This window comes from Salmo trutta, chromosome 8 (genome assembly GCF_901001165.1).
Source record: "Salmo trutta chromosome 8, fSalTru1.1, whole genome shotgun sequence".
In the NCBI taxonomy this organism is placed as follows: domain Eukaryota; kingdom Metazoa; phylum Chordata; class Actinopteri; order Salmoniformes; family Salmonidae; genus Salmo; species Salmo trutta.
Window position 1 is genome coordinate 7,824,320 of NC_042964.1, and position 24,125 is coordinate 7,848,444.

The 24,125-nt window shown below is 43.7% G+C and overlaps 1 protein-coding gene across 1 annotated transcript in view; it reads left to right on the forward strand.

Annotated features, from left to right (window-relative positions):
• Positions 1 to 6,935, forward strand: part of LOC115198125 (VPS10 domain-containing receptor SorCS1-like) — a 177,241-nt gene extending 170,306 nt beyond the window's left edge. Inside the window, exon 3 of the mRNA XM_029759822.1 lies at positions 6,784 to 6,935. Coding sequence (XP_029615682.1) covers positions 6,784 to 6,922 — 139 coding nt within the window. The 3' untranslated portion in view covers positions 6,923 to 6,935. The remainder of the gene's footprint in view (positions 1 to 6,783) is intronic.
• Positions 6,936 to 24,125: the final 17,190 nt, after the last annotated feature.

Sequence of the window (24,125 nt, forward strand, 5' to 3'; positions counted from 1 at the left end):
TCCCCAGACATCCTCTAGACATCCCCAGACATCCCCAGACATCCCCAGACATCCTCTAGACATCCCCAGACATCCTCTAGACATCCCCAGACATCCCCAGACATCCTCTAGACATCCTCTAGACATCCCCCAGACATCCTCTAGACATCCCCAGACATCCCTAGACATCCCCAGACATCCCTAGACATCCCCAGACATCCCTAGACATCCCCAGACATCCTCTAGACATCCCCAGACATCCTCTAGACATCCTCTAGACATCCCCAGACATCCTCTAGACATCCCCAGACATCCTCTACACATCCTCTACACATTCCCTATACATCCCCAGACATCCTCTAGACATCCTCTAGACATCCTCCAGACATCCCCAGACATCCTCTAGACATCCCCAGACATCCTCTAGACATCCCCAGACATCCCCCAGACATCCTCTAGACATCCCCAGACATCCCCAGACATCCCCCAGACATCCTCTAGACATCCCCAGACATCCTCTACACATCCTCTACACATTCCCTATACATCCCCAGACATCCCCTATACATCCCCAGACATCCCATAGACATCAAAGTGCATCACAGTCATAGGGGTTGATGTGTGAACTCTGACTTCAAATCAGTTTTCTCTCTGAGCTAGAACATCAGCTCTGCTTTCATCTCTGATGTGTCTTAATTAACACTGGTCACCTGATCTTGAGTTCATTATAAAATGGGTACTTTGGATCCTGTATGCTGATTGGCTAAAACAATACACCACGGGTATGACACAATACTTTATATTGTAATATGTGTAGTTTTGGGCACGTTTCAATTCAGTCACACAGAAAAGGCACTGTGGTACTCTAACACTGAAAACTGTAATCCACCTCCTTCATTCTGAGGTTGCCTTTTCTGATTACAACCATTTCGACCATTGCTAAAAATGTTCCCTCTTCCTACATTACTGCTTCTATGTCTACACCTCGCTAAGCTGGTGTGTCTGCTCGCTGCGTCTGCCCGATGCACTCCATTTACTCTTCTTGGAGATGGAAGCCGCTGGGAGCAACCTTAACATATTTGGACATTAAATCTGAATCAGCGCCTAACACAGTGTTTCCGCTCGTGCTCTGTTTTCCCAAGCCAGTGTCTATCTCTGCCTCTTTTGCACAAATATCTCTCTCTCTCTCGCTCTCCCTCTCTCTCTCTCTCTCTCTCTCTCAGATACACACAAAAGCAAGCACGTTTTTTTCTTCTGCTGTTTTTATATCTCTTTATTTTCTCTCCATGCATCGTTCTCTGGAAATGACATATTACCCTGGGGCTTCACCGGTGACTGTCAGCATCCGTGAATATGTACTGTATGACATATGACCCTGGGGCTTCACCGGTGACTGTCAGCATACGTGAATATGTACTGTATGACATATGACCCTGGGGCTTCACCGGTGACTGTCAGCATACGTGAATATGTACTGTATGACATATTACCCTGGGGCTTCACCGGTGACTGTCAGCATACGTGAATATGTACTGTATGCATAAACCTCATAGTATCTCTATGCTATTGAAACTCTGTGCATTGCAGTTAGGTTTTGAAAGGCAGATAGTGCCATGGGAAATGCTCTGTAAATTATCTTGTGGGTGGGTAACTTGAATCCAGAATAGTGCAGCGGTCTAAGGCACTGCGTCTCAGTGCTAGAGGCATCACTACAGCCCCTGGTTCGATACTGGGCTGTATCACAACCAGCCGTGATCAGGAGACTCATAGGGTGGGGCACAATTGTCTGGGTTAGGGGAGGGTTTGGCTGGGGTAGGACTTCATTGTAAAATAAGAATTTGTTCTTAACTGATTAGCCTAGTTAAATAAAGGTTAAATAAAAAAATAACTTTTCTGCAAAGTCCAATATTTTCATTAATATTAAGTAGAAAAGCTCTGACGAAGGCCAAGAGGCCGACACATAAACTTGAATGAAAAAGTGATACGAGCAAGAGCGGTGTACAGGTTTCTATTTTCTTTGAAGGAATCCCATTATTCCCACATACCTTTAACCAGATAACTCAGATGGACGGCCTTGGATTTTGTCTATTCAATCTGATACACTACAAGGATTTATACTTTATCACGCTTCAGAGAGCATTTCTCACTATTTCTACATTTTAGAGTGGCTTAGGGTACGAGTGAGAGGAACAATGTATTTTTGTATTAAAGCTGCCCAGTGAAGATTGTAATTTCAAGTAACACTCCTTCCCTCTTCCTCTCCCTCTATCTCTCCATCTTCCTCGTCCTCTTCCTTTCTTATCCTTTCTCTCCCTCTCCCTCTCCCAAGCCAATAACACAATAAACAAGCCAATAACACAATAAACAAGCCAATAACACAATAAACAAGCCAATAACACAATAAACAAGCCAATAACACAATAAACAAGCCAATGACACAGTAGAAAAAAAAGAAAGTCCATATACAGTGTTTGCAAATGGCGTGAGGAGGTAAGGCAATAAATAGGCCATAGGAGCGAATAATTAAAATTTAGCAGATTAACACTGGAGTGATAAATGAGCAGATGATGGTGTGTAAGTAGTGATACTGGTGTGCAAAAAGAGCAGAAAAGTAAATAAAAACAATATGGGGATGAGGTAGGTAGATTGGGTGGGCAATTTACAGATGGACTATGTACAGCTGCAGCGATCGGTTAGCAGCTCAGGTAGCTGATGTTTAAAGTTAGTGAGGGAAATAAAAGTCTCCAACTTCAGCGATTTTTGCAATTCGTTCCAGTCACTGGCAGCAGAGAACTGGAAGGAAAGGCGGCCAAATGAGGTGTTGGCTTTGGGGATGACCAGTGAGATATACCTGCTGGAGCGCGTGCTACGGGTGGGTGTTATCGTGACCAGTGAACTGAGAGAAGGCGGAGCTTTACCTAGCATAGACTTATAGATGACCTGGAGCCAGTGGGTCTGGCGACAAATATGTAGCGAGGGCCAGCCGACTAGAGCATACAGGTCGTACTAGAGCATACATACCATTTCTTTCTTAAACGTTAGCCAATTGAACGGCAGCCTCCAAACACAACCCCCAAATTAGACTTATTAGTTAAATAATGTCTCATCAATGAACCTTTGACTTCAATCACGTGGAATATTTAACAAGCGTTTTTTTTTCTCTCCACAGTTTAAATCCAAACGAACACAAAAAGCGTTGTCTCTAACTCGATGGTAATGAGACCGTTTAAACTGGGTGAGAAATTCTTTCTCATTTAGGGTTTGTTGTTCTATCCGCTACTGTCCTTTAATATAGCTAGCATTTGGCTCCCCTGAATGAATGCAATCATACAGACAGGTTGAGATGAAAGACACACTTCCTCATCCAAACACAGTTGTCCGTTAAATTAACTCCATTCCAACACCAATTATCTGTCCTCATTTAAACTCTCAGGCCTTAATTAGGGTAAGTGTAATGACCACAGGGCTGACAGTGGTGGTGGGCACCATGCCCAGACATACTCACCAGGCCCAGCATCTGGACCCACTGACTCCACAAGACCCCTCACCCCACCCCAAGACCCCTCACCCCAAGAGACTGCCAGCAGGGGGCCTGGTGGTGCTAGCATTTAGCAAAATCTCCATGAGAGAAAAGCTCAAGAGCTAGCTCGTGCACAAGTTATTTCAGACAGTTGATGAGCTTTGATTTTGGAGGTTGAACTAACCATTTAAAGAAAGCTATCATAACACGTGTATTCGTAGTTATACTGAGTGACAGCGTATAGGCCTTGTCTCCCTGTAGGCTTCAGTAGAGCAGTGATCTCTGGCTCAGAACACACACAGCCATCAGCAGAATCTGTCTCCTCTGTGAGTTATCCAGGTTAACACTGGGGAAGATGAAAACACCACTCGCTCACACTGGGACGTGAGGAAATAGCTCAAGCCCTGCTAGGCCACTCCATTTTGTGCAGCTCTGTCAGAGCTCTCAGCGGAAACTTTGCCGAAGGATGGGAGATTTCGGCGACTTGGTGTGTGTGTGTGTGTGTGTCTGTGTGTGTGTGTGTGTGTGTGTGTGTGTGTGTGTGTCTGTCTGTGTGCCTGTGTGTGTATGTGTGTGTATGTGTGTCTGTCTGTGTGCCTGTGTGTGTATGTGTGTGTGTGTGTGTGTGTGTGTGTCTGTGTGCCTGTGTGTGTGTGTGTGTGTGTGTGTGTGTGTGTGTGTGTGTGTGTGTGTGTGTGTGTGTGTGTGTGTGTGTGTGTGTGTGTGTGTGTGTGTGTGCGGGTGTCTGTCTGTCTGTCTGTCTGTCTGTCTGTCTGTCTGTCTGTCTGTCTGTCTGTCTGTCTGTCTGTCTGTCTGTCTGTGTGTGTGTGTGTGTCTTTATATGTGTGTTTATGTGTGTGTGTGTGTGTGTGTGTCTGTATATGTGTGTTTATGTGTGTGTGTGTGTTTGTGTTTCCTCTTGTTTATACCCATGTGTTTGTGTGTGTGCCTACCGATGTGTTTGCTGCCCTGCTGAGTGTTAGAGAGTAATGCCATAAAGTAAACCCACTTGTCTGGAGCAGAGTGGGGCAGGGTGGACGTGCTCTCTGATCACTCCCCTTCATCATGGCCAGATGCCCACCTCTCCCCTCTTCCCCCTCTCTCCTCTCTCCTCTCTTCAACACTAAACCACACTCACTGCTCTCTTCTCTCTCTCCTCTTCCCTTTCTCACTCAGCAGAGCATCACTTCCAGTCCAATCTGTGTTAAGGCGTCTGCATGCTTCCCAGCCGACACAGTTTAGAAGAGTACATGCATTTAATATGATGACATTTTGTGACTGTTTTTGTTCGTTTAGGAATTCGGTATGTTTTTTTCGGCTGTTCGGGCACACTACAATTATTCTTAAGGTCAGCCGAAGTTTGGGAGCCGAAGTTTACGCCCCTTCTTCCGTTATTGGTCAGCTGTAGGGATTCTTCAATAAAGTCTTTGTTGTCATTCAACAAGAGACGACTCATTTTCATGCACATATTTTAATTGAGAAATACTGCCCCAAACATCTAGTTACAGTAGTTGAAAATTGCGCAAGTAAGGTCTCCTCTGCAAAAACGTCAAAATTAATTACAGATTTCTTAAATTATCTTAGACCATTTTGAGGAAGCGCGAATGTCTTTTAAGGGAGTGTGTGAGCACACTCATTCGGTTCACCTGCCGACTTCGCCTAGCCGCCAGCCAAACTGAAGCATGCTGACGCCTTTAGGAGTTTGGACTGACTATCTCTTTATAAACCCTTCAGGACTATCCTTACTGGCAATAGCACAATACTGCTTTAAACAATGACTCTTAATAACATTTTATATACAGTAGGTTTAATAGCATTCAAAGAGGCAGTGTAGAGACCATTTGCATTTAAATTCTAGGCATATATCAGATGCTGTTATCCAGAGTGACAATAAGCACATTCAGGTAAGGAAGACGACGGAATAGAAATCATGCTAATTTAATCTATTTGAATATAGAGTTCCTCTGTGTCTGCTATACTTGCTGGTTGGTCTGTGTTTAAAGTTATATCAGAGTCTCCTTTATACTTTGGTGTGATTCACAGCAAAAATGTAGAATATGCAGCCTCGCAAAATGAAAGCTAATTGACTCTGACCATAGCACGCCTGTCAATTTTCCACAGACTACCTTACCTCGTCACCCTTGGCCAGCAAAACTGCACCATTCAACAGAAAGTGTCACAAATAATTACGTTCCTCGTACTAGCCATTCCTAGGTGTTTGACTTGGCTAGACTGGAGAAACATTCTCAAGGAGTCGGCCATCAATCTCAGACATCTCAGGGTCCTTTGCACTGCAGCCGTCACCTAACCATCACATTCTCATGAAACTGCCAGATTTTGGGGATTTGCCAGTGCGTTTCGCCGCTTCGCCGCTTCGTCCCTTAGCCCGCGGTTATTCTCCAACGGTTCAGCCAATGCTTCGGTGTCCAGCTGCCTCGCTATCCGTCACTCTTAACCACACCAGGGGGTCGAGCTGGGCAGTGCTATGCCGTTAATACGGTAAAAAGAGAGCTAGTACGGTAAAGAGAAAAGTAATACAGTAAAGAGAGAACGAATACAGTAAAGAGAGAACTAATACAGTAAAGAGAGAACTAATACGGTAAAGAGAGAACTAATACAGTAAAGAGAGAACTAATACAGTAAAGAGAGAAGTAATACAGTAAAGAGAGAACTAATACGGTAAAGAGAGAACTAATACAGTAAAGAGAGAACTAATACGGTAAAGAGAGAAGTAATACAGTAAAGAGAGAAGTAATACGGTAAAGAGAGAACTAATACGGTAAAGAGAGAACTAATACAGTAAAGAGAGAACTAATACGGTAAAGAGAGAAGTAATACAGTAAAGAGAGAACTAATACGGTAAAGAGAGAACTAATACAGTAAAGAGAGAACTAATACGGTAAAGAGAGAACTAATACAGTAAAGAGAGAACTAATACGGTAAAGAGAGAACTAATACGATGCCTTCAGGAGCAGTAGCCTTAAGGCCAGTTGCGGTTTTCTGGGCCTTTTCACATATGTGATCCTGTTCTGTCAACTCTGACCGTCAGTTTCAATATGTGAACCTGTTCTGTCAACTCTGACCATCAGTTTCAATATGTCAACCTGTAATGCTTCAGGTTTAATGCTTCAGGTTTAGGAGTACAGGAAGGGAGAATGGTAATAAAAACGAAATGGCTGTAAAGAAAGAATGATTGCTTTTGTATTTTGACTCGATTCCGTAAAACCTGTCATTCCCTCAGATCCAGGATATTTACCTCTCTCTGTTTCTCTGTTTCTCTTCAGATCCAGTGACTATGGCACCACCTACACAAAGCTCAACCTGATGCCTGGTACAACCATCGTGGTCTCTAACTTCTATATCTGCCCCACCAACAAGAAAAAGGTAGGAGGTGGTATTCTCCCCTCCACTCACCTGCATTGACATTATAACTGCACTTAGTTATTAGCAACTTCCTCATAGTCCACTCACCTTGAAGAAACATATTGTTAAGAGATAACACTCAGGTGCTTTGGGAAAGCTTGGTGACATGATTTTAGACATAGAGTTTATGAAACACAAAGTTTAGGAGAAAGTGAGGGCACTCACTCTTAAAAATTACGTCAGGATGAGAGATTTGATTGAACCTGCTTCTCATTTCCCCGTTCCGCCTGCCGTGGCAGCTCGTCCAATCAGCTGATGTTATCCCCTGGGCCTGGGGCTTTAATCAATAAGAGATTGAGAAGATTAGACAAAGTGAATCGTCCATACCCTCCATTCCACTAATTCCCAAATTCAGCTGGGACTCACTGACTCATCCTCCAGGGTCATGCTCACGCAAATACACCCGTTTTCACAATGATTGGGGGCGAGACATCGGTAGCGGTTAATTGCCTGGGAATACAGTCATCATAATTTCCTTGAGCGAGAGAGCGAGAGTCTGACTGAGAGACTGACTAAGAGACTGACTGAGAGACAGAGAGTCTGACTGAGAGACAGAGAGACTGACTGAGAGACAGAGAGTCTGACTGAGAGACAGAGAGACTGACTGAGAGACAGAGAGACTGACTGAGAGACAGAGAGTCTGACTGAGAGACAGAGAGTCTGACTGAGAGACAGAGAGACTGACTGAGAGACAGAGAGACTGACTGAGAGACAGAGAGTCTGACTGAGAGACAGAGAGACTGACTGAGAGACAGAGAGTCTGACTGAGAGACAGAGAGACTGACTGAGAGACAGAGAGTCTGACTGAGAGACAGAGAGACTGACTGAGAGACAGAGAGTCTGACTGAGAGACAGAGAGTCTGACTGAGAGACAGAGAGACTGACTGAGAGACAGAGTCTGACTGAGAGACAGAGAGACTGACTGAGCGACAGAGAGACTGACTGAGAGACAGAGAGACTGACTGAGAGACAGAGAGTCTGACTGAGAGACAGAGAGACTGACTGAGAGACAGAGAGACTGACTGAGAGACAGAGAGTCTGACTGAGAGACAGAGAGACTGACTGAGAGACAGAGAGACTGACTGAGCGACAGAGAGACTGACTGAGCGACAGAGAGACTGACTGAGAGACAGAGTCTGACTGAGAGACAGAGTCTGACTGAGAGACTGACTAAGAGACTGACTGAGAGACAGAGAGACTGACTGAGAGACAGAGAGTCTGACTGAGAGACAGAGTCTGACTGAGAGACTGACTAAGAGACTGACTGAGAGACAGAGAGTCTGACTGAGAGACAGAGAGTCTGACTGAGAGACAGAGAGACTGACTGAGCGACAGAGAGCTGAGTGGACAGGGGGAGATTAATGTCTCTGGGGTCCTGACTGTGAGTGTCTGTCTTCTGACAGACTGGTAATAGGAAGTATGGCTCAGCTTGGTATTCAAACACACCCCAGGGTTAGCATGAGGGGATTCCTCTTAGTGAAAGACCAACCACTGCTGTAGTGTAGCATTGTGTCTGTGTTTGTGTGTGTGTGTGTGTGTGTGTGTGTGTGTGTGTGTGTGTGTGTGTGTGTGTGTGTGTGTGTGTGTGTGTGTGTGTGTGTGTGTGTGTGTGTGTGTGTGTGTGTGTGTGTATGTGTGTATGTGCTTGCATGCCATGTGTATGTTGCAAAGATGTACACTACCGTTCAAACGTTTGGGGTCACTTGTCCTTTTTTTTAAAAGAAAAGCACATTTTTTTGGCCATTAAAATAACAAAATTGATCAGAAATACAGTGTAAACATTGTTAATGTTGTAAATTACTATTGTAGCTGGAAACGGCAGATTTTTAATGGAATATCTACATAGGCGTACAGAGGCCCGTTATCAGCAACCATCATTCCTGTGTTCCAATGGCACGTTATGTTAGCTAATCCAAGTTTATAATTTTAAAAGGCTAATTGATCATTAGAAAATACTTTTGCAATTATGTTAGCACAGCTGAAAACTGTTGTCCTGATTAAAGTTTAAACTGGCCTTCTTTAGACTAGCTGAGTATCTGGAGCATCAGCATTTGTGGGTTTGATTACAGGCTCAAAATGGCCTGAAACCAAGACCTTTCTTCTGAAACTCATCAGTTTATTATTTTTCTGAGAAATGAAGGCTATTCCGTGTGAGAAATTGCTAAGAAACTGAAGATCTCGTACAATACTGTGTACTACTCCCTTCACAGAACAGCACCACCTGGCCCTAACCAGAATAGAAAGAGGAGTGGGAGGCCCCGGTGCACAACTGAGCAAGAGAACAAGTACATTAGAGTGTCTAGTTTGAGAAACAGATGCCTCACAAATCCTGAACTGGCAGCTTCATTAAATAGTACCCGCAAAACACCAGTCTCAACGTCAACAGCGAAGCGGTCCCACTGTAGCTCAGTTGGTAGAGCATGGCGCTTGCAACGCCAGGGTTGTGGGTTCGATTCCCACGGGGGGCCAGTATGTAAAAATGTAATAAAAATGTATGCTCTGGATAAGAGCGTCTGCTAAATGACTAAAATGTAAGAGGTGACTCTGGGATGCTGGCCTTCAAGTCAGAGTTCCTCTATCCAGTGTCTGTGTTCTTTTGCCCATCTTAATATTTTATTTTTATTGGCCAGTCTGACATATGGCTATTTCTTTGCAACTCTGCCTAGATGGCCAGCATCCTGGAGTCGCCTCTTCACTGTTGACGTTGAGACTGGTATTTTGCGGGTACTATTTAATGAACCTCTTAACTTGATCCCGCTATGAAGCTGGAGCGCGCCAAATTCAAATTACAAAATTGTAATATTAAACATTCATGAACATACAAGTGTATTACATAATTTAAAAGCTTATCTTCTTGTTAATCCAACCGCGTTGTCAGATTTCAAAAAGGCTTTACGGCGAAAGCACACCATGTGATTATCAGAGGACAGCGCCCCACATCAAAATACTTTTTCAAACCAGCACAGGCGTCACAAAATCCCAAATAGCGAGACAATAAATCACTTACCTTTGAAGATCTTCCTCTGTTTGCAATCCCAAGGGTCCCAGCTACACAATGAATGGTCGTTTTGATCGATAAAGTCCTTCTTTATATCCAGAAAAGTCTGTTTAGTTGGCGCCTTTGATTTCAGTAATCCACTCGTTCAACATGCATACAAACAAATCCAAAAAGTAACCGGTAATGTTTGTCCAAACAAGTCAAACGATGTTTCTAATTAATCCTCAGGTACTCTAATATCTAAATAAGCGATAATATTTAAGACGGAGAATAGTATGTTCAATAGGGAAGATAAATAACAAAGAGCGCACACCTCATTCACATGCGCAACAAGACTACTTTTCTAATGAGAGACACCTTGGAAAAACTACAACTACTCGTTCGTTTTTCAAAAAACAAGCCTGAAACCCTTTCTAAAGACTGTTGACATATAGTTGAAGCCATAGGAACTGCAATCTGGGAGCTATTTATTTGTATATCCCATAGACTAGCATTGAAATGGCCTGTGACCTCCAAAAAACATTTCCGGATGGATTGTCCTCGGGTTTTTGCCTGCCATATCAGTTCCGTTATACTCACAGACATTATTTTAACAGAGTGTTTTCTATCCAATGCTACCAATTATATGCATATCCTACCTTCTGGGCCTGAGTAACAGGCAGTTTACTTTGGGCACGTCATTCATCCGAACTTCCGAACACTGCCCCCTAGCCCTAAGAGGTTATTAATGAAGCTGCCAGTTGAGGACTTGTGAAATAGCCTTTTCAACACACACATCCTCTAAATAGCCTCTTCAACACACATATCCTCTAAATAACCTCTAAATAGACGTTCAGATGTAACATTAGTCTGTAGTTGATACTGTGAAGCTTGGTGTCAGTAGAGAAGGATACCACGGACATTGTAGACTGCCTCTAGATGTGTATTTGGGTCAGACCTGGGTTCAAATGTATTTACAATCCTTCAAATAAGCATTTGCTTGAGCCTGCCTTGAGTGCCAGATGGGTGGGGTTTTGCACTTTTGGGACCATCCTCCCAGCTTCATTTTGCCAGGCATGCTAAATCAAGCAAAGTACTTGAAAGAAAACACATACTATTTGATTCCAGGTCAGATTTGGGTTCCCCTCAGGCTAGGTTGAAATGAACAGTGTCCGTCAATTCTGTGGAGGTAGACAGGTTTTGTTAACATCGGCTGGATGACAGGTCATTGATCCAGTACGGGAAGCTTCTTTAGGTGGTGTGGTGGACGTGTGACTGGCCCAGCCACGCGTGAATGATAAACCCCTATCCTCAGAGAACTGACAGAGAAGAAGAGAGAGTTTTACTGCCTGAAGATAACCTTGTACAGGGAGACCTCTATTCACACACTGAGGTGTGGCTGTGGGTGTGAGAGAGAGAGAGATGGAGGGCGAGAGATGGAGGGTGAGAGGGACATAGATGGAGGGCGAGAGAGAGAGATGGAGGGGTAGAGAGAGAGGGAGGGGTAGAGAGAGAGAGATGGAGGGGTAGAGAGAGAGAGATGGAGGGGTAGAGAGAGATGGAGAGATGGAGGGGTAGAGAGAGATGGAGAGATGGAGGGGTAGAGAGAGAGATGGAGGGGTAGAGAGAGAGGGGGGAGAGAGGGGGTGTGTGAGAGAGAGAGATGGATGGATAGAGGGCAAGAGAGGGGTAGAGAGGGGGGGTGAGGGAGGGAGGGAGGGAATGAGAGGGGGTGAGAGGGAGTGAAAGGAAGACGCGTCAGAGACAGAAAGATACAGAAACTGAGACTGGCCTTGAGAGGAAACAGTTTCCTTTCATTTGGACAGACAGTATCATATAGTTTTCTATGATGGACAGTCAAATAGCAGGCTGATTATGCCTGACCAGATTGCTGTCTGAATCTCTCTATTGTAATTCCTCGACTCGATAGAAAACTTTAATGGAAGGAAGACCATTTTTTAAAATTGGTTAATTTTCCTCTAAAATATATTTTCCTCCTTTGTCCAGCATTATCTCACGGTAGAGGAGCCGTGCAGGCAATTATGAAGAAAATTATGGTGGAATCTGTTCAATAGCAGTGAAAGGAGACGCATTTTAATGGCATTTGACCTTCTAGGCAGATAGAGAAAATTAACTGAGAGAGTCTCCCTATTTTCCCAGTGCTGTGGAGAGTAACTAGCTTATTTCATATTTCATTCGTTTCCACTGCCAAAACCCTTGTTGAAATATATACTAATCCAGAACTTCTTGGCTATACATTTACTTGGAAGGGAAGCCCTTTGAGCAGTGCCTACATAGTTGTGGCAGAGAAAGTACAATATGTAGTTATGGTCCTTATGGACCTGGTGTTAACATCTCTTGGAGCAGAGATTTAAAATGGCCCCCGCCATAGACTTTCAGATAAAAGGGTGTTATTTTCCCCCTGCTATCTACTGTTCCCATTCCACAAGATATGACAGCCATGATACTGTATGTCCACCCCATTCCTTCATTTGAGATTAATCTTGAAATAATTCAAGTCATTTTCACACATACTAATGTGCAGCACTTAACCCCTTAGGGGCTTTCCCGTGCAGTTTCTTTCCCATGCAGTTTCTTTCACATGCAGTTCATTTCCCGTGCAGTTCATTTTTCGTGCAGTTCATTTCCCGTGCAGTTTCTTTCCCGTGCAGTTTCTTTCCCATGCAGTTCATTTCCCGTGCAGTTCATTTCCCGTGCAGTTCATTTCCCGTGCAGTTTCTTTCCCATGCAGTTCATTTCCCGTGCAGTTCATTTCCCGTGCAGTTCATTTCCCGTGCAGTTTCTTTCCCGTGCAGTTCATTTCCCGTGCAGTTCATTTCCCGTGCAGTTTCTTTCCCATGCAGTTTCTTTCCCGTGCAGTTCATTTCCCGTGCAGTTCATTTCCCGTGCAGTTCATTTCCCGTGCAGTTCATTTCCCGTGCAGTTCATTTCCCATGCAGTTTCTTTCCCAGTTTCTTTCCCATGCAGTTTGCCAATACTCTCAGTGAGAAGGTCTTCCAGTCCAGTGTCATTGCCTGGAAAGTCTAGGGAAATGTCAGCTCCTATGAATACTTTTTCTTTCTCATTTCTGACCTGCCGTTGATGTTAGCTGTGTTTAGCTTGGGGACACTGGAGATGAGCTATCAAGGTCTATTTCATTAAAAACATGCCTATATTTCTTATATAGTTGTTTTATGAGGTGAGAAAGGGGGAGGAGCCTATCTGAAGGCTGTAAGCTGCACCAGCTAAACCCATGAGGTGACCAAAAGGAGACCCAACCGATCCCTTGTTTCTGTTCCCTCTCCACTCCTCTTCCATCCTTCCATCCCTATGAAGTCACAGCTGTGGCCTATGGACATAGAGAATCAGCCTTGCTTTCATCTCAGGCCTAAGGTCACTGATCTGGGACCTGCTCTGGGAGAGATAAAGAGGCAGAGGAGCATGGGAGAATGGGGAACGGTGAACTGAAATCAGTCAGATGCTAGGCTATAGCTAAATCTTACTAGATGATTACTGGTTCAAGGCTATTGACGGCTATGGGGATTCTCCATACATGTCCGGACGTATCAAAAGCTATATTAAACCTCTGTGAGCCTGGGCCTGTATGTCAAACAGAGAACAGTTGGTTCTTCATGACTGCTCCATCCTATGTTATAGTGTAAAACTAGAATTATCTTCATCATTTTACTAGTAGCCTATCACAAGGGCTGGAATCCCCAATCCAGAAACTCTGGAATGATTCTGGAAACATAATATACCCAGGTCTTAATGCTACATTTTCTTCCGTATAAGAATGAGTAGCGCTACCAAATACAGTAAGATACCACATCTACAACTCCATAGACCTGAATTGCTAGCTACAGTAGCTAACGCTCAATGAATTCAGATGATGATACAGTGTGAAACCCATGATAAGGTTGGTCCATGGTGGGACCTAAAGGCCTGGTAATATATAGATCTATTTAACTTGTATCTGAGGTGTGTGTGTGTGTGTGTGTGTGTGTGTGTGTGTGTGTGTGTGTGTGTGTGTGTGTGTCGCGGTGTGTTGGGGACTCTGTAATCAACACTGTGCCACACATAGTCCCATGACAGGGATAAATGGATTGACCTGAACTAGATTCTCTCACAGATCAATACAGGGACCATTGGCCCATAGACGGGTGATAGGCTCACAGTGCTATCTGGTGGTAGGTAGGGAGAGAATGCTGATTATTGCAGTTACATTATTATGCCATTGCGTGCCTTACTACAACGAGTGATCCATTTAGCTCAAGTTATTTTCAACCAACTGTTATATGATCAAGTGCTGTTTGATTGATTCCTTCAGTTGTGTGTCTATGCTGTGGCCGCTTGTTACATTGATTAGGTTTGAAAATAACACACAGTCCATTTGGCACCAGTTGTCCAATATAAGACTTAGCTTCTAAAAATAAACAAAGGTATTCGATCAATTCAGTCAGTTGTGTGTCTATGAAAAGCTGTTGTGATCGTTAGCTACATTTATTAAGTTTGACATCACACAGTCATTTTGGCCTAATTCTCCAATATTAGCCTTAGCTTCTAAAAAATAACCATCTTTATCGCTTTATAACAATCCCAAGCAGATTAAAGCGAGTGGCCAAATTTAACCATAGCCTTTCAATTTTGGAGAGCTGGTTGCATTGACTGTAACAGGCTGACAGGCCTTTAACCCCACTTTAAACAGACTGGTAATTACATTAAAACAAGCACTGACATCTCTAATGGGATGTAGAGGGCTTTGTTAGGGTACTACACTGAACAAAAATATAAACGCAGCATGTAACATGTTGGTCCCTGGGTTTCATGAGCTGAAATAAAAGATCCCAGAAATGTTCCATTTGTTCAAAAAGCTTATCTCTCTCAAATTTTGTGCAAAAATGTGTTTACATCCCTGTTAGTGAGCATTTCTCCTTTGGCAAGATAATCCATCCACCTGACAGATGTGGCATATCAAAAAGCTGATTAAACAGCAGGATCATTACACAGGTGCACCTTGTGCTGGGGACAATAAAAGGCCACTCTAAAATGTGCAGTTTTGTCACACAGCACAATGCCACAGATGTCTCAAATTTTGAGAGAGCATGGAATTGGCACGCTGACTGCAGCAATGTCCACCAGAGCTGTTGCCAGAGAATTGAATGTTAATTTCTCTCTCTACCAACATCGATTTAGAGAATTTGGCAGTACAACCAACTGGTCTCATAACTGCAGACCACTTGTATGGCGTCGTGTGGGCGAGCGGTTTGCTGATGTCAACATTGTGAACAGAGTGCCCCATGGTGGCGGTGGGGTTATAGTATGGGCAGGCATGAACAACAAACAACATTGCATTTTATCGATGGCAATTTGAATGCACAGAGATACCGTGATGAGATCCTGAGGCCCATTGTTGTGCCATTCATCTGCTGCCATCACCTCATGTTTCAGCATGATAATGCACTGCCCCATGTCGCTAGGATCTGTACACAATTGGTAGCTGAAAATGTCCCAGTTCTTCCATGGCCTGCATACTCACCAGACATGTCACCCATTGAGCATGTTTTGGATGGTCTGGATCGACGTGTATGACAGCATGTTCCAGTTCTCCTTTGAAACTAGAGGCTAGAAGCTAGAAGCTAGAGGCTGGAGCCTGAAGCAGGGATCATCAACTAGATCCTCTCCTCTCCTCCTCCTCTCCCCCTGCTCTCCCCCTCTCCTCCTCCTCTCCCCTGCTCTCCCCCTCTCCTCATTCTCTCCCGCTTCTCTCCCCCTCCCCTTTTCCTCTCCCCCTGCTCTACCCCTCTTCCCCTCCTCTCCCCTGCTCTCCCCCTCCTCTCCCCTGCTCTCCCCTCCTCTCCCACCCTTCTGATCTATAGTGTCTTCCATCCTGCACTAACACTGCCATAAATATTAACATCACAATAGAGAATATTTTTATGATGCTCTCTTCCTCTCCCTCCTCCTCCTTCCTTCCTTCCTTCTCTCCTCTCCCTCCTCTTCCTTGCTAACTGCTGTGGTGGGACCCTGAGCCAGACACCATGAATTGATAGATCGTGACTGGGAGGAAGTGGAGGAGAAAGGGGTGTGTGTGTGTGTGTGTGTGTGTGTGTGTGCGCGTGCATGTGTGCGTGTGTGTGTGTGTGCGCGCACGTGTGTGCGTGTGCGAGCGTGTGTGTGTGTGTGTAGATAAGTAGGGAGAGTGCAGTTCAGTAAGGTGACCCTAAAGCCCCTAGTTACTGATCCGATACGGGGGGAGAAAGAGGCATGAGGGGGGAGACAGTCCTGTTGTGTAGCTGAAACAGCAAATAATCTAAAAGGGGGAAGAGGGAGGGGACAGAATACTAAATAACTAAACAATTAACAGAAACAGTAAAAGTGCTTTAGCTGCAGTGATTTCATGCAGACTCCTGTGCACAGTATCCTGCAGTAAAGCTGTGTATTCCTATCTCTCTCTAGTATACTGTGTGTTCCAATGGCTGTGCTGTAACATTGTTGCTATGAGGGATGGATGGGGGATCCTCAGCTTGTTGTGTTTCCAGGCAGACAGATAGGCAGACAGATAGGCAGACAGGCAGGCAGACAGGCAGGCAGACAGATAATGACGGCGAATGAATAGATCGATAGAGATTCTCCTCCAAAGCCAGTCCTATTGCCTCATCCACTCATCCACTACCCCCCTCCCCCACCCCTCCTCAGCACAGCTCAGTTCAGTGAGGCAGCCAGCAGCCAGCAGCCAGCAGCCAGCAGCCAGCCTGAGGATAATTATGTGATCTATACAATCTCAAAACTTTCTCTCTCTCTCTCTCTCTCTCTCTCTCTCCCTCTCTTTCTGCCCCTCTCTATTTTTCTCTCTTTCTCTCTCGCTCTCTCTCTGTTTCTCTGTGCCTCGATCCCCCTCTCTGTCTCCATCTCTCAATTTTTCACTTATCTTTTCCTAATTCTATGGCTTGGGAGTTGCGAGAAAGGGGAGAGTGGAGAGAAAAAAAAGTGAGGGTAAGAAAGGAGAAGTGATGAAAACCCAAGATCTCAAACTAGAAAATGTATATTTTGGGGGGGATTTTCTTGCACTGCAGCGAGTCTGAAGTTAGAGCCTAGAGCCTCCCTAGAGTATAGAGCCTAGACACTAGAGAATAGAGCCTGGAGGATAGAGGATAGAGCCTAGACACTAGAAAGAGGCTAGAGAATAGAGCTTTAGGCAAGATGCTAGAGAACAGAGTCTGGAGAATAGAGGCTAGTGCCTAGAGGATTGAGAATAGAGGCTTGAGCCTAGAGACAGAGAACAGAGTCTAGAAACTAGAGGCTAGACACTAGAGCCTAGAGACTACAGACTAGAGGCTAGAGCCTAGATGCTAGAGCCTAGAGCCTTGAGCCTAGAGCCTAGAGACCAGATTCTAGAGACTAGATTCTACAGACTAGAGCTAGGAGGCTAGAGGCTAGAGAATAGAGGCTAGAAGCTAAATGCTAGAGACTAGATGCTAGAGCAGGTATCATCAGCTAGATTCAGCTGCAGGATGATTTTTACTTGAGCAGATAATCGGGGGAACCGGAACATATAGTAATTCCAAGTAGACTGCAAATTTGTAGATTGCAAATTGACCACAAGAAGCCTAAACATTTAAAAACTTGGTACATTTGTTTACAGTCACGTGTCTCTCTTATGTACCGGAACAGATTTCCAAAATGAAAATCACTTGGAGCTGATTTCCTGGTGTTTTTACCATCTTTTTTGTCCAACAATGAACATTTTACAAAAAACACCTGGGGGGCCAAATAAAACCACCGTGGCTGCCAGTTGGGGAACCCTGGGCTAAAGGCTAGAGTCTAGAAGCTTGAAGCTAGAGGCTAGAAGCTTGAAGCTAGAGCCTAGAGGCTAGAGCCTAGAGGCTAGAAGCTTGAAGCTAAAAGCTAGAGGGTAGAAGCTAGAGGCTAGGAGCTAGAAGCTAAAAGCTAGAGGGTAGAAGCTAGAGACTAGAAGCTTGAAGCTAGAGCCTAGAGGCTAGAGCCTAGAGGCTAGAAGCTTGAAGCTAAAAGCTAGAGGGTAGAAGCTAGAGGCTAGGAGCTAGAAGCTAAAAGCTAGAGGGTAGAAGCTAGAGGCTAGAAGCTTGAAGCTAGATGCTAAAAACTAGAGTCTACAGGCTAGAGGCTAAAAGCTTGAGGCTAGAAGTGTCAAGCTAGAGCCTAGAGGGTAGAGACTAAAAGCTACAGGCTAGAATCTTGAAGCTAAAAGCTAGAGGCTTGAGTTTAGAAGCTTGAGTCTAGAGGCTATATGCTAAAGACTAGGGGCTAGAAGCTAAAAACTAGAGGCTAGAAGCTAAAGCCTAGAGCCTAGAGTCTTGAGCATAGAGCCTAGAAGCTAGAGGCTAGAAGCTAGAGGATAGAGCAGGGATCATCAACTACATTCAGCCGCAGGACATTTTCTTGAGTGGATAATCGTGGGTCCGGAATATAATTACAAATAAGTTGTACAATACTGTAGATTGCAAATTGACCGCAAGAAGCCTAAACAGATTTTATATTTAACTAAAGCATAATCATTTCAAACCTTGCTTACATTTGTGTACGATCACGTGTCTCTCTTATGTGTGGGAATACTTGGGAACAGATTTCCAAAATTAAAATCACTTGGAGCTGATTTCCTGGTGCTTTAACAGTCAATGAACATTTACAAAAAAAACACCAGGGGGGCCAAATAAAACCACTTGCAGGCCAAATCCTGCTCGTGGGCCGCCAGTTGGAGAACCTTGGGTTAGAGGCTAGAGGCTAGAAGCTAGATACTAGAAGCTATAAGCTAGAGGCTCAAAGCTAGAGACTAGAAGCTAGTGGCTAAACGCTATTAAACTAGAGGCTAGAAGCTAGAGGCTAAAGGCTAAAAGCTATAGGCTAGAAGCTAAACGCTAGAGTCTAGAATCTAGAGGCTAGAAGCTAAAAGCTATAGGCTAGAAACTAGAAGCTAGAGGCTAGAAGCCAGAGACTAGAAGCTAGAGTCTAGAGGCTAAATGCTAGAGCCTAGAAACTAGAAGCTAGAGGTTAAAAGCTAGAGGATAGAAACTACAAGCTAGATGCTAGAGTCTAGAGGCTAAATGCTAGAGCCTAGAAACTAGATGCTAGAGTCTAGAAGCTAGAAGCTAGAGGATAGAAGCTAGAGGCTAGAAGCTAGACGCTAGAAGTTAGAAAAACACCTAGGGGGTGCCAAATAAACTATCTGCATGCCAAATTCTGCCCCGCGGTCTGCCAGTTGGGGAACCTTGTGCTAGAGGTTGGACGCCAGAGGCTAGGAGTCGATTAAAAAATGGGCAATCAAATAAACAGGGAGGGTCAGAGTCATACAAAGTCATACTTTACCATTATATGACTAGACTGCATCTTACAAGAGCCTAGCTTAGTCTAGAAAATTGGCAATTTTCCCCACAGAGTGATACCCAGTGACACTTCATATTCCTGACAGCTTTCCTAAATGGTTTCAGGGGGAATATCATTGGTTGATGTCTCACTGCAGGGATGACAAAGTGCATTTAGGTTAGCCTGGTTTCCAAATAGAGGACTCTTGTTATTTTTCTGTCCCCATCACTGTCACTTAGCCATTGAAATTGCATGTGAGAGAGCGAGAGAGAGCGAGAGAGAGAGAGCGAGAGAGAGCGAGAGCGAGAGAGAGAGAGAGAGAGAGGTCAAATCCGTAGTGATATTGTGATGGTATCTGTAGGCTGTGGTCCATTTCGGACACGTACTGTACTGTAGCACGGTTTACCCAGAAGCCCTGAGGAGTGTCAGAAAATGGTGTGCATCAACAGCTGTCACTGTTCCATTATGGGGGACGAGGGTACAGATAGGGCTGTGGGCTGTGGTGGTCACGAAATTTTGTCAGCCGGTGATTGTCAAGCAAATAACTGTTGGTCTCACGGTACTTGACCGTTAATTAACAAACACATGTAGCATCTCCTGGCTTCCAGACACAACCTACAAGCCACTGATGCAGATCTATGGAACATCTACATATTATAAAGTCTAATAAATCCATGTAATATAGCCTACACCTAAATCCATTATTTATTTTAGACAGGTCTAAAGAAGCATGATATGAAGGAAATGTAGTGTATTTCAGAAGAACAGAATAGCATACTCTGAGTTGTTCTAATCTTAGGTCCTGATCTGGCTATGCCAAATGGCTGTGGGTTACACTAGTTAATTTAGCAGACACGATTTGCTTAGAATTCCGTTGCATTATTTTATATTATTTAATAGTATGAAGAATATAATTGAACAAAGCTGAATAAAATAGAAAGGATATTTTCTCCAAACGATTTGAGAGTGTGTACATGCAGCTACTCTGTGTTGAGCGGGTAATAAAGAAACAGGTTCTCCTATATCCTTAATTTAGAGTTATTAATGTAACTTTAGTTGTTCCTCAAAGGTTGGGCTATATGTTTTGATTTTTAATACATTGGTACGCTGCATGATGTGAGTCTAATGATGATTTGAAAAAGTCACTTGAAAGGAATGAACTCTGCTTAGTTTTTTTGCGCAGGCTGTACACACTACATCAGTCTAGCATTCACAATTCGACAAGCACTTGATAATTCCTCGAATTTCACAGCGGCATCCCCTTTGTGTGGCCGTAATGCACCCTAAAAAAAAACATGTATTTTGCGGCCGTTGGCTGTTGTGCCCTTCTCCCTGAGTTGTGTGCGCTCTGTCACGTGATCGGGTCTTTCTCACAGGCTACAAGTGAAGACAGACACATCGTGGGAGCAACTGCGCGCGTCTTTATCCAATTCCATAGTGCATATTGAAGATATTGGAAGAACTGTCCACATTTACTTTTCGTCAGCCAACAAGATGAGTCGGCCTAATGAACAGGAAAAGCACTAGCCTATGTTAATCTACTATACCCCATAGTAGAAAGGTTGACCTATTCTATTCCATGCTGAAATTAATATTCCAAAGATAATCTGAGACAGTTGGGGATATGATAAATCCCAAATTAATACAACCACTAGCATAAAAAAAAAAACATTTTTACGCAATGTGGATGATGCAACAGATCCAAATGTTTAGCTTAAAATGTTGATAACCTATTACTTCACATTATTTACATTTTAGTAATTTAGCAGACGCTCTTATCCAGAGCGACTTGCCGTAGTGAATGCATACATTTCATACATTTTTTGTACTGGCCCCCCGTGGGAATCGAACCCACAACCCTAGCGTTGCAAACACCATGCTCTACCAACTGAGCCAATGCGCACATGGCGGTAGGCTATAAGCACTAATGTTCAATTAGCAGGAAAACACCAGTAGGTATCAAAAGTCACCGCAAATGTGATTATGCATCTAATGCTTTTATTTTAAAGGTGCATTTTTATGGTGAAAATGATCTTCCCCAAACTTGAAAGTCACCCGCTGCTTATATATGCCATTTAGGCTCTACACCCCTTGTAAAGCTCTACACCCCCAGTGCTGCCAATGACTGGAACAAACTGCAAAAATCACTGAAGCTGGAGGCTCATATCTCCCTCACTAACTTTAAGCATCAGCTGTCAGAGCAGCTCACAGATCACTGCATCTGTACATAGCCCATCTGTAAATAGCCCATCTGTAAATAGCCCATCTGTAAATAGCCCATCTGTACATAGCCCATCTGTACATAGCCCATCTGTAAATAGCCCATCTGTACATAGCCAATCTGTAAATAGCCCATCTGTAAATAGCCCATCTGTAAATATCCCATCTGTAAACAGCCCATCTGTAAATAGCCCATCTGTAAATAACCCATCTGTAAATATCCCATCTGTAAATAACCCATCTGTAAACAGCCCATCTGTAAACAGCCCATCTGTAAATAGCCCATCTGTAAACAGCCCATCTGTACATAGCCCATTTGTAAATAGCCCATCTGTAAATAGCCCATCTGTAAATAGTCCATCTGTACATAGCCCATCTGTACATAGCCCATCTGTAAATAGCCCATCTGTACATAGCCAATCTGTAAATAGCCCATCTGTAAATAGCCCATCTTTAAATAGCCCATCTGTAAACAGCCCATCTGTAAATAGCCCATCTGTAAATAACCCATCTGTAAATAGCCCATCTGTAAATAACCCATCTGTAAACAGCCCATCTGTAAACAGTCCATCTGTAAATAGCCCATCTGTAAATAGCCCATCTGTACATAGCCCATTTGTAAATAGCCCATCTGTACATAACCCATCTGTAAATAGCCCATCTGTACATAGCCCATTTGTAAATAGCCCATCTGTAAATAACCCATCTGTAAATAGCCCATCTGTAAATAACCCATCTGTAAATAGCCCATCTGTAAACAGCCCATCTGTACATAACCCATCTGTAAATAGCCCATCTGTAAATAGCCCATCTGTAAATAACCCATCTGTAAATCGCCCATCTGTAAACAGCCCATCTGTACATAACCCATCTGTAAATAGCCCATCTGTAAATAGCCCATCTGTAAATAGCCCATCCAACTACTCATCCCCATATTGTTATGTATTTATTTATTTATTACTCCTTTGCACCCCAGTATCTCTACTTGCACATTCATCTTCTGCACATCTACCATTTGAGGGTTTATTGCTAAATTGTAATAACCTCACCTCTACGGCCTATTTATTGCCTTACCTCCCTAATCTTACTTCATTTGCACACACTGGATATAGACATTTCTATTGTGTTAGACTGTATGTTTGTTTATTCCATGTGTAACTTTGTTGTTGTCTGTGTCGCACTGCTTTGCTTTATCTTGGCCAGGTCGCAATTGTAAATGAGAACTTGTTCTCAACTGGCCTACCTGGTTAAATAAAGGTGAAAAAAATAAAAATAATAATAATAATAATTTTAAGAAGTTATTTGGCCACTTTAGTATATTGTAGGTCGATGGGCTAGGCTACATGAGGTGAGCGACTATGATTTGAAAAAGTCACAAAAAATATTGTCACCCATCAGACTATTCGTGATTTATCTTGTTTTTATATATACTAAATAATAAATGTGTGAAATGAGTTTTGATTTAGAATGGACCATTATTATGCACCTGTCTCCAAACAGGGGCAGGGGTGAAAATGTGTTTATGCACTTAAATAGTGAATGGAGGACACTTTTCCCCGTGGTTCATTTTCATGCCAGCCAGGAAGGCTATACTCCTGTTGTAAATATAAGCAATGTGCTTAATATTAGGAAAGTTGAGAAATAAATATTGTAGGCCTAGCCTATAGAAAGCTGAGGCTATGACTCTGGTTTCTCGCGCAATTGCATAGCCTATAGAAATGTTGCGCAACATGAGCTCATGGGCCCTTTTTTTCGAACACATTTGCATTGATGTCAGAGTGATTAGAGGGACAATAGAGTGTTGAGTACCAGGCAGTTAGCAAGTTTGGTAGGCTCATAACGACCATCAGCAGCATCAGAGCTTGGAGAAGCCTAATTACCTATGGTCACCGCAACAGCCCCAGGTACAAAGGCGGCAGTGAAGGGTGGGAAGGGGGGGGCAAAGGGGTGCAGTGAATTTTTATGAATGTGCACACACTCTTCCTGGTAACGCCGCTGAGGGGGTCTGTCAGACAGTGGGACAAACACTCTCCGGCCCTGAAGGAGCCTTTCTCAAAACTATCTCACTTCCTCCTTGAAAAGAGTTGGAGCTTCAATGCTGCCAGAGATGTGACTGACATGACAGACGGGATCTGTCCTCATATCTTCTGTCTGACTGAGCCTCCTTCAACTGAGACAGTCTGTCTGCTACTCCCAAAGTCTAGAGCAGACATAGATCAGCTTCTTGACAGACATGAACTAGAGACACCGGACGGTGAGGTTTTTTTTGTAGAATTTTATAGTTTTAGAAGTTTCTGTTATCCTGGATTGTCATCTTACAAGCTGAACAACTTGTACCGGAGCAAGACGTGGTGAAAGGATCTAAAAATAAATGGCGTGAGATTTGTCTTGTCTGAGACATGATGTTGTAATGCCTCAGCCAAACGGAGGGAGCGAACTGTGCAGCTCGGACGCTTAGAAGCTCATCTGGTGTCCCATTCCGCAGACCACTTTGTAAGGTTAAAATAAATATGTTCATTTCTGCTCTCCTTTGGTAAACACCAAAGCTGAGAAAGAGAGTGGGAGAGAGAGTGTTGGAGAGAAAGAGTGCGTGTGTGCGCCTGTCTCTCTGCAGGCCTAATTGGAGCTGTGTGTTGATTCCCAATACGGTAGACACTATACAGTCTC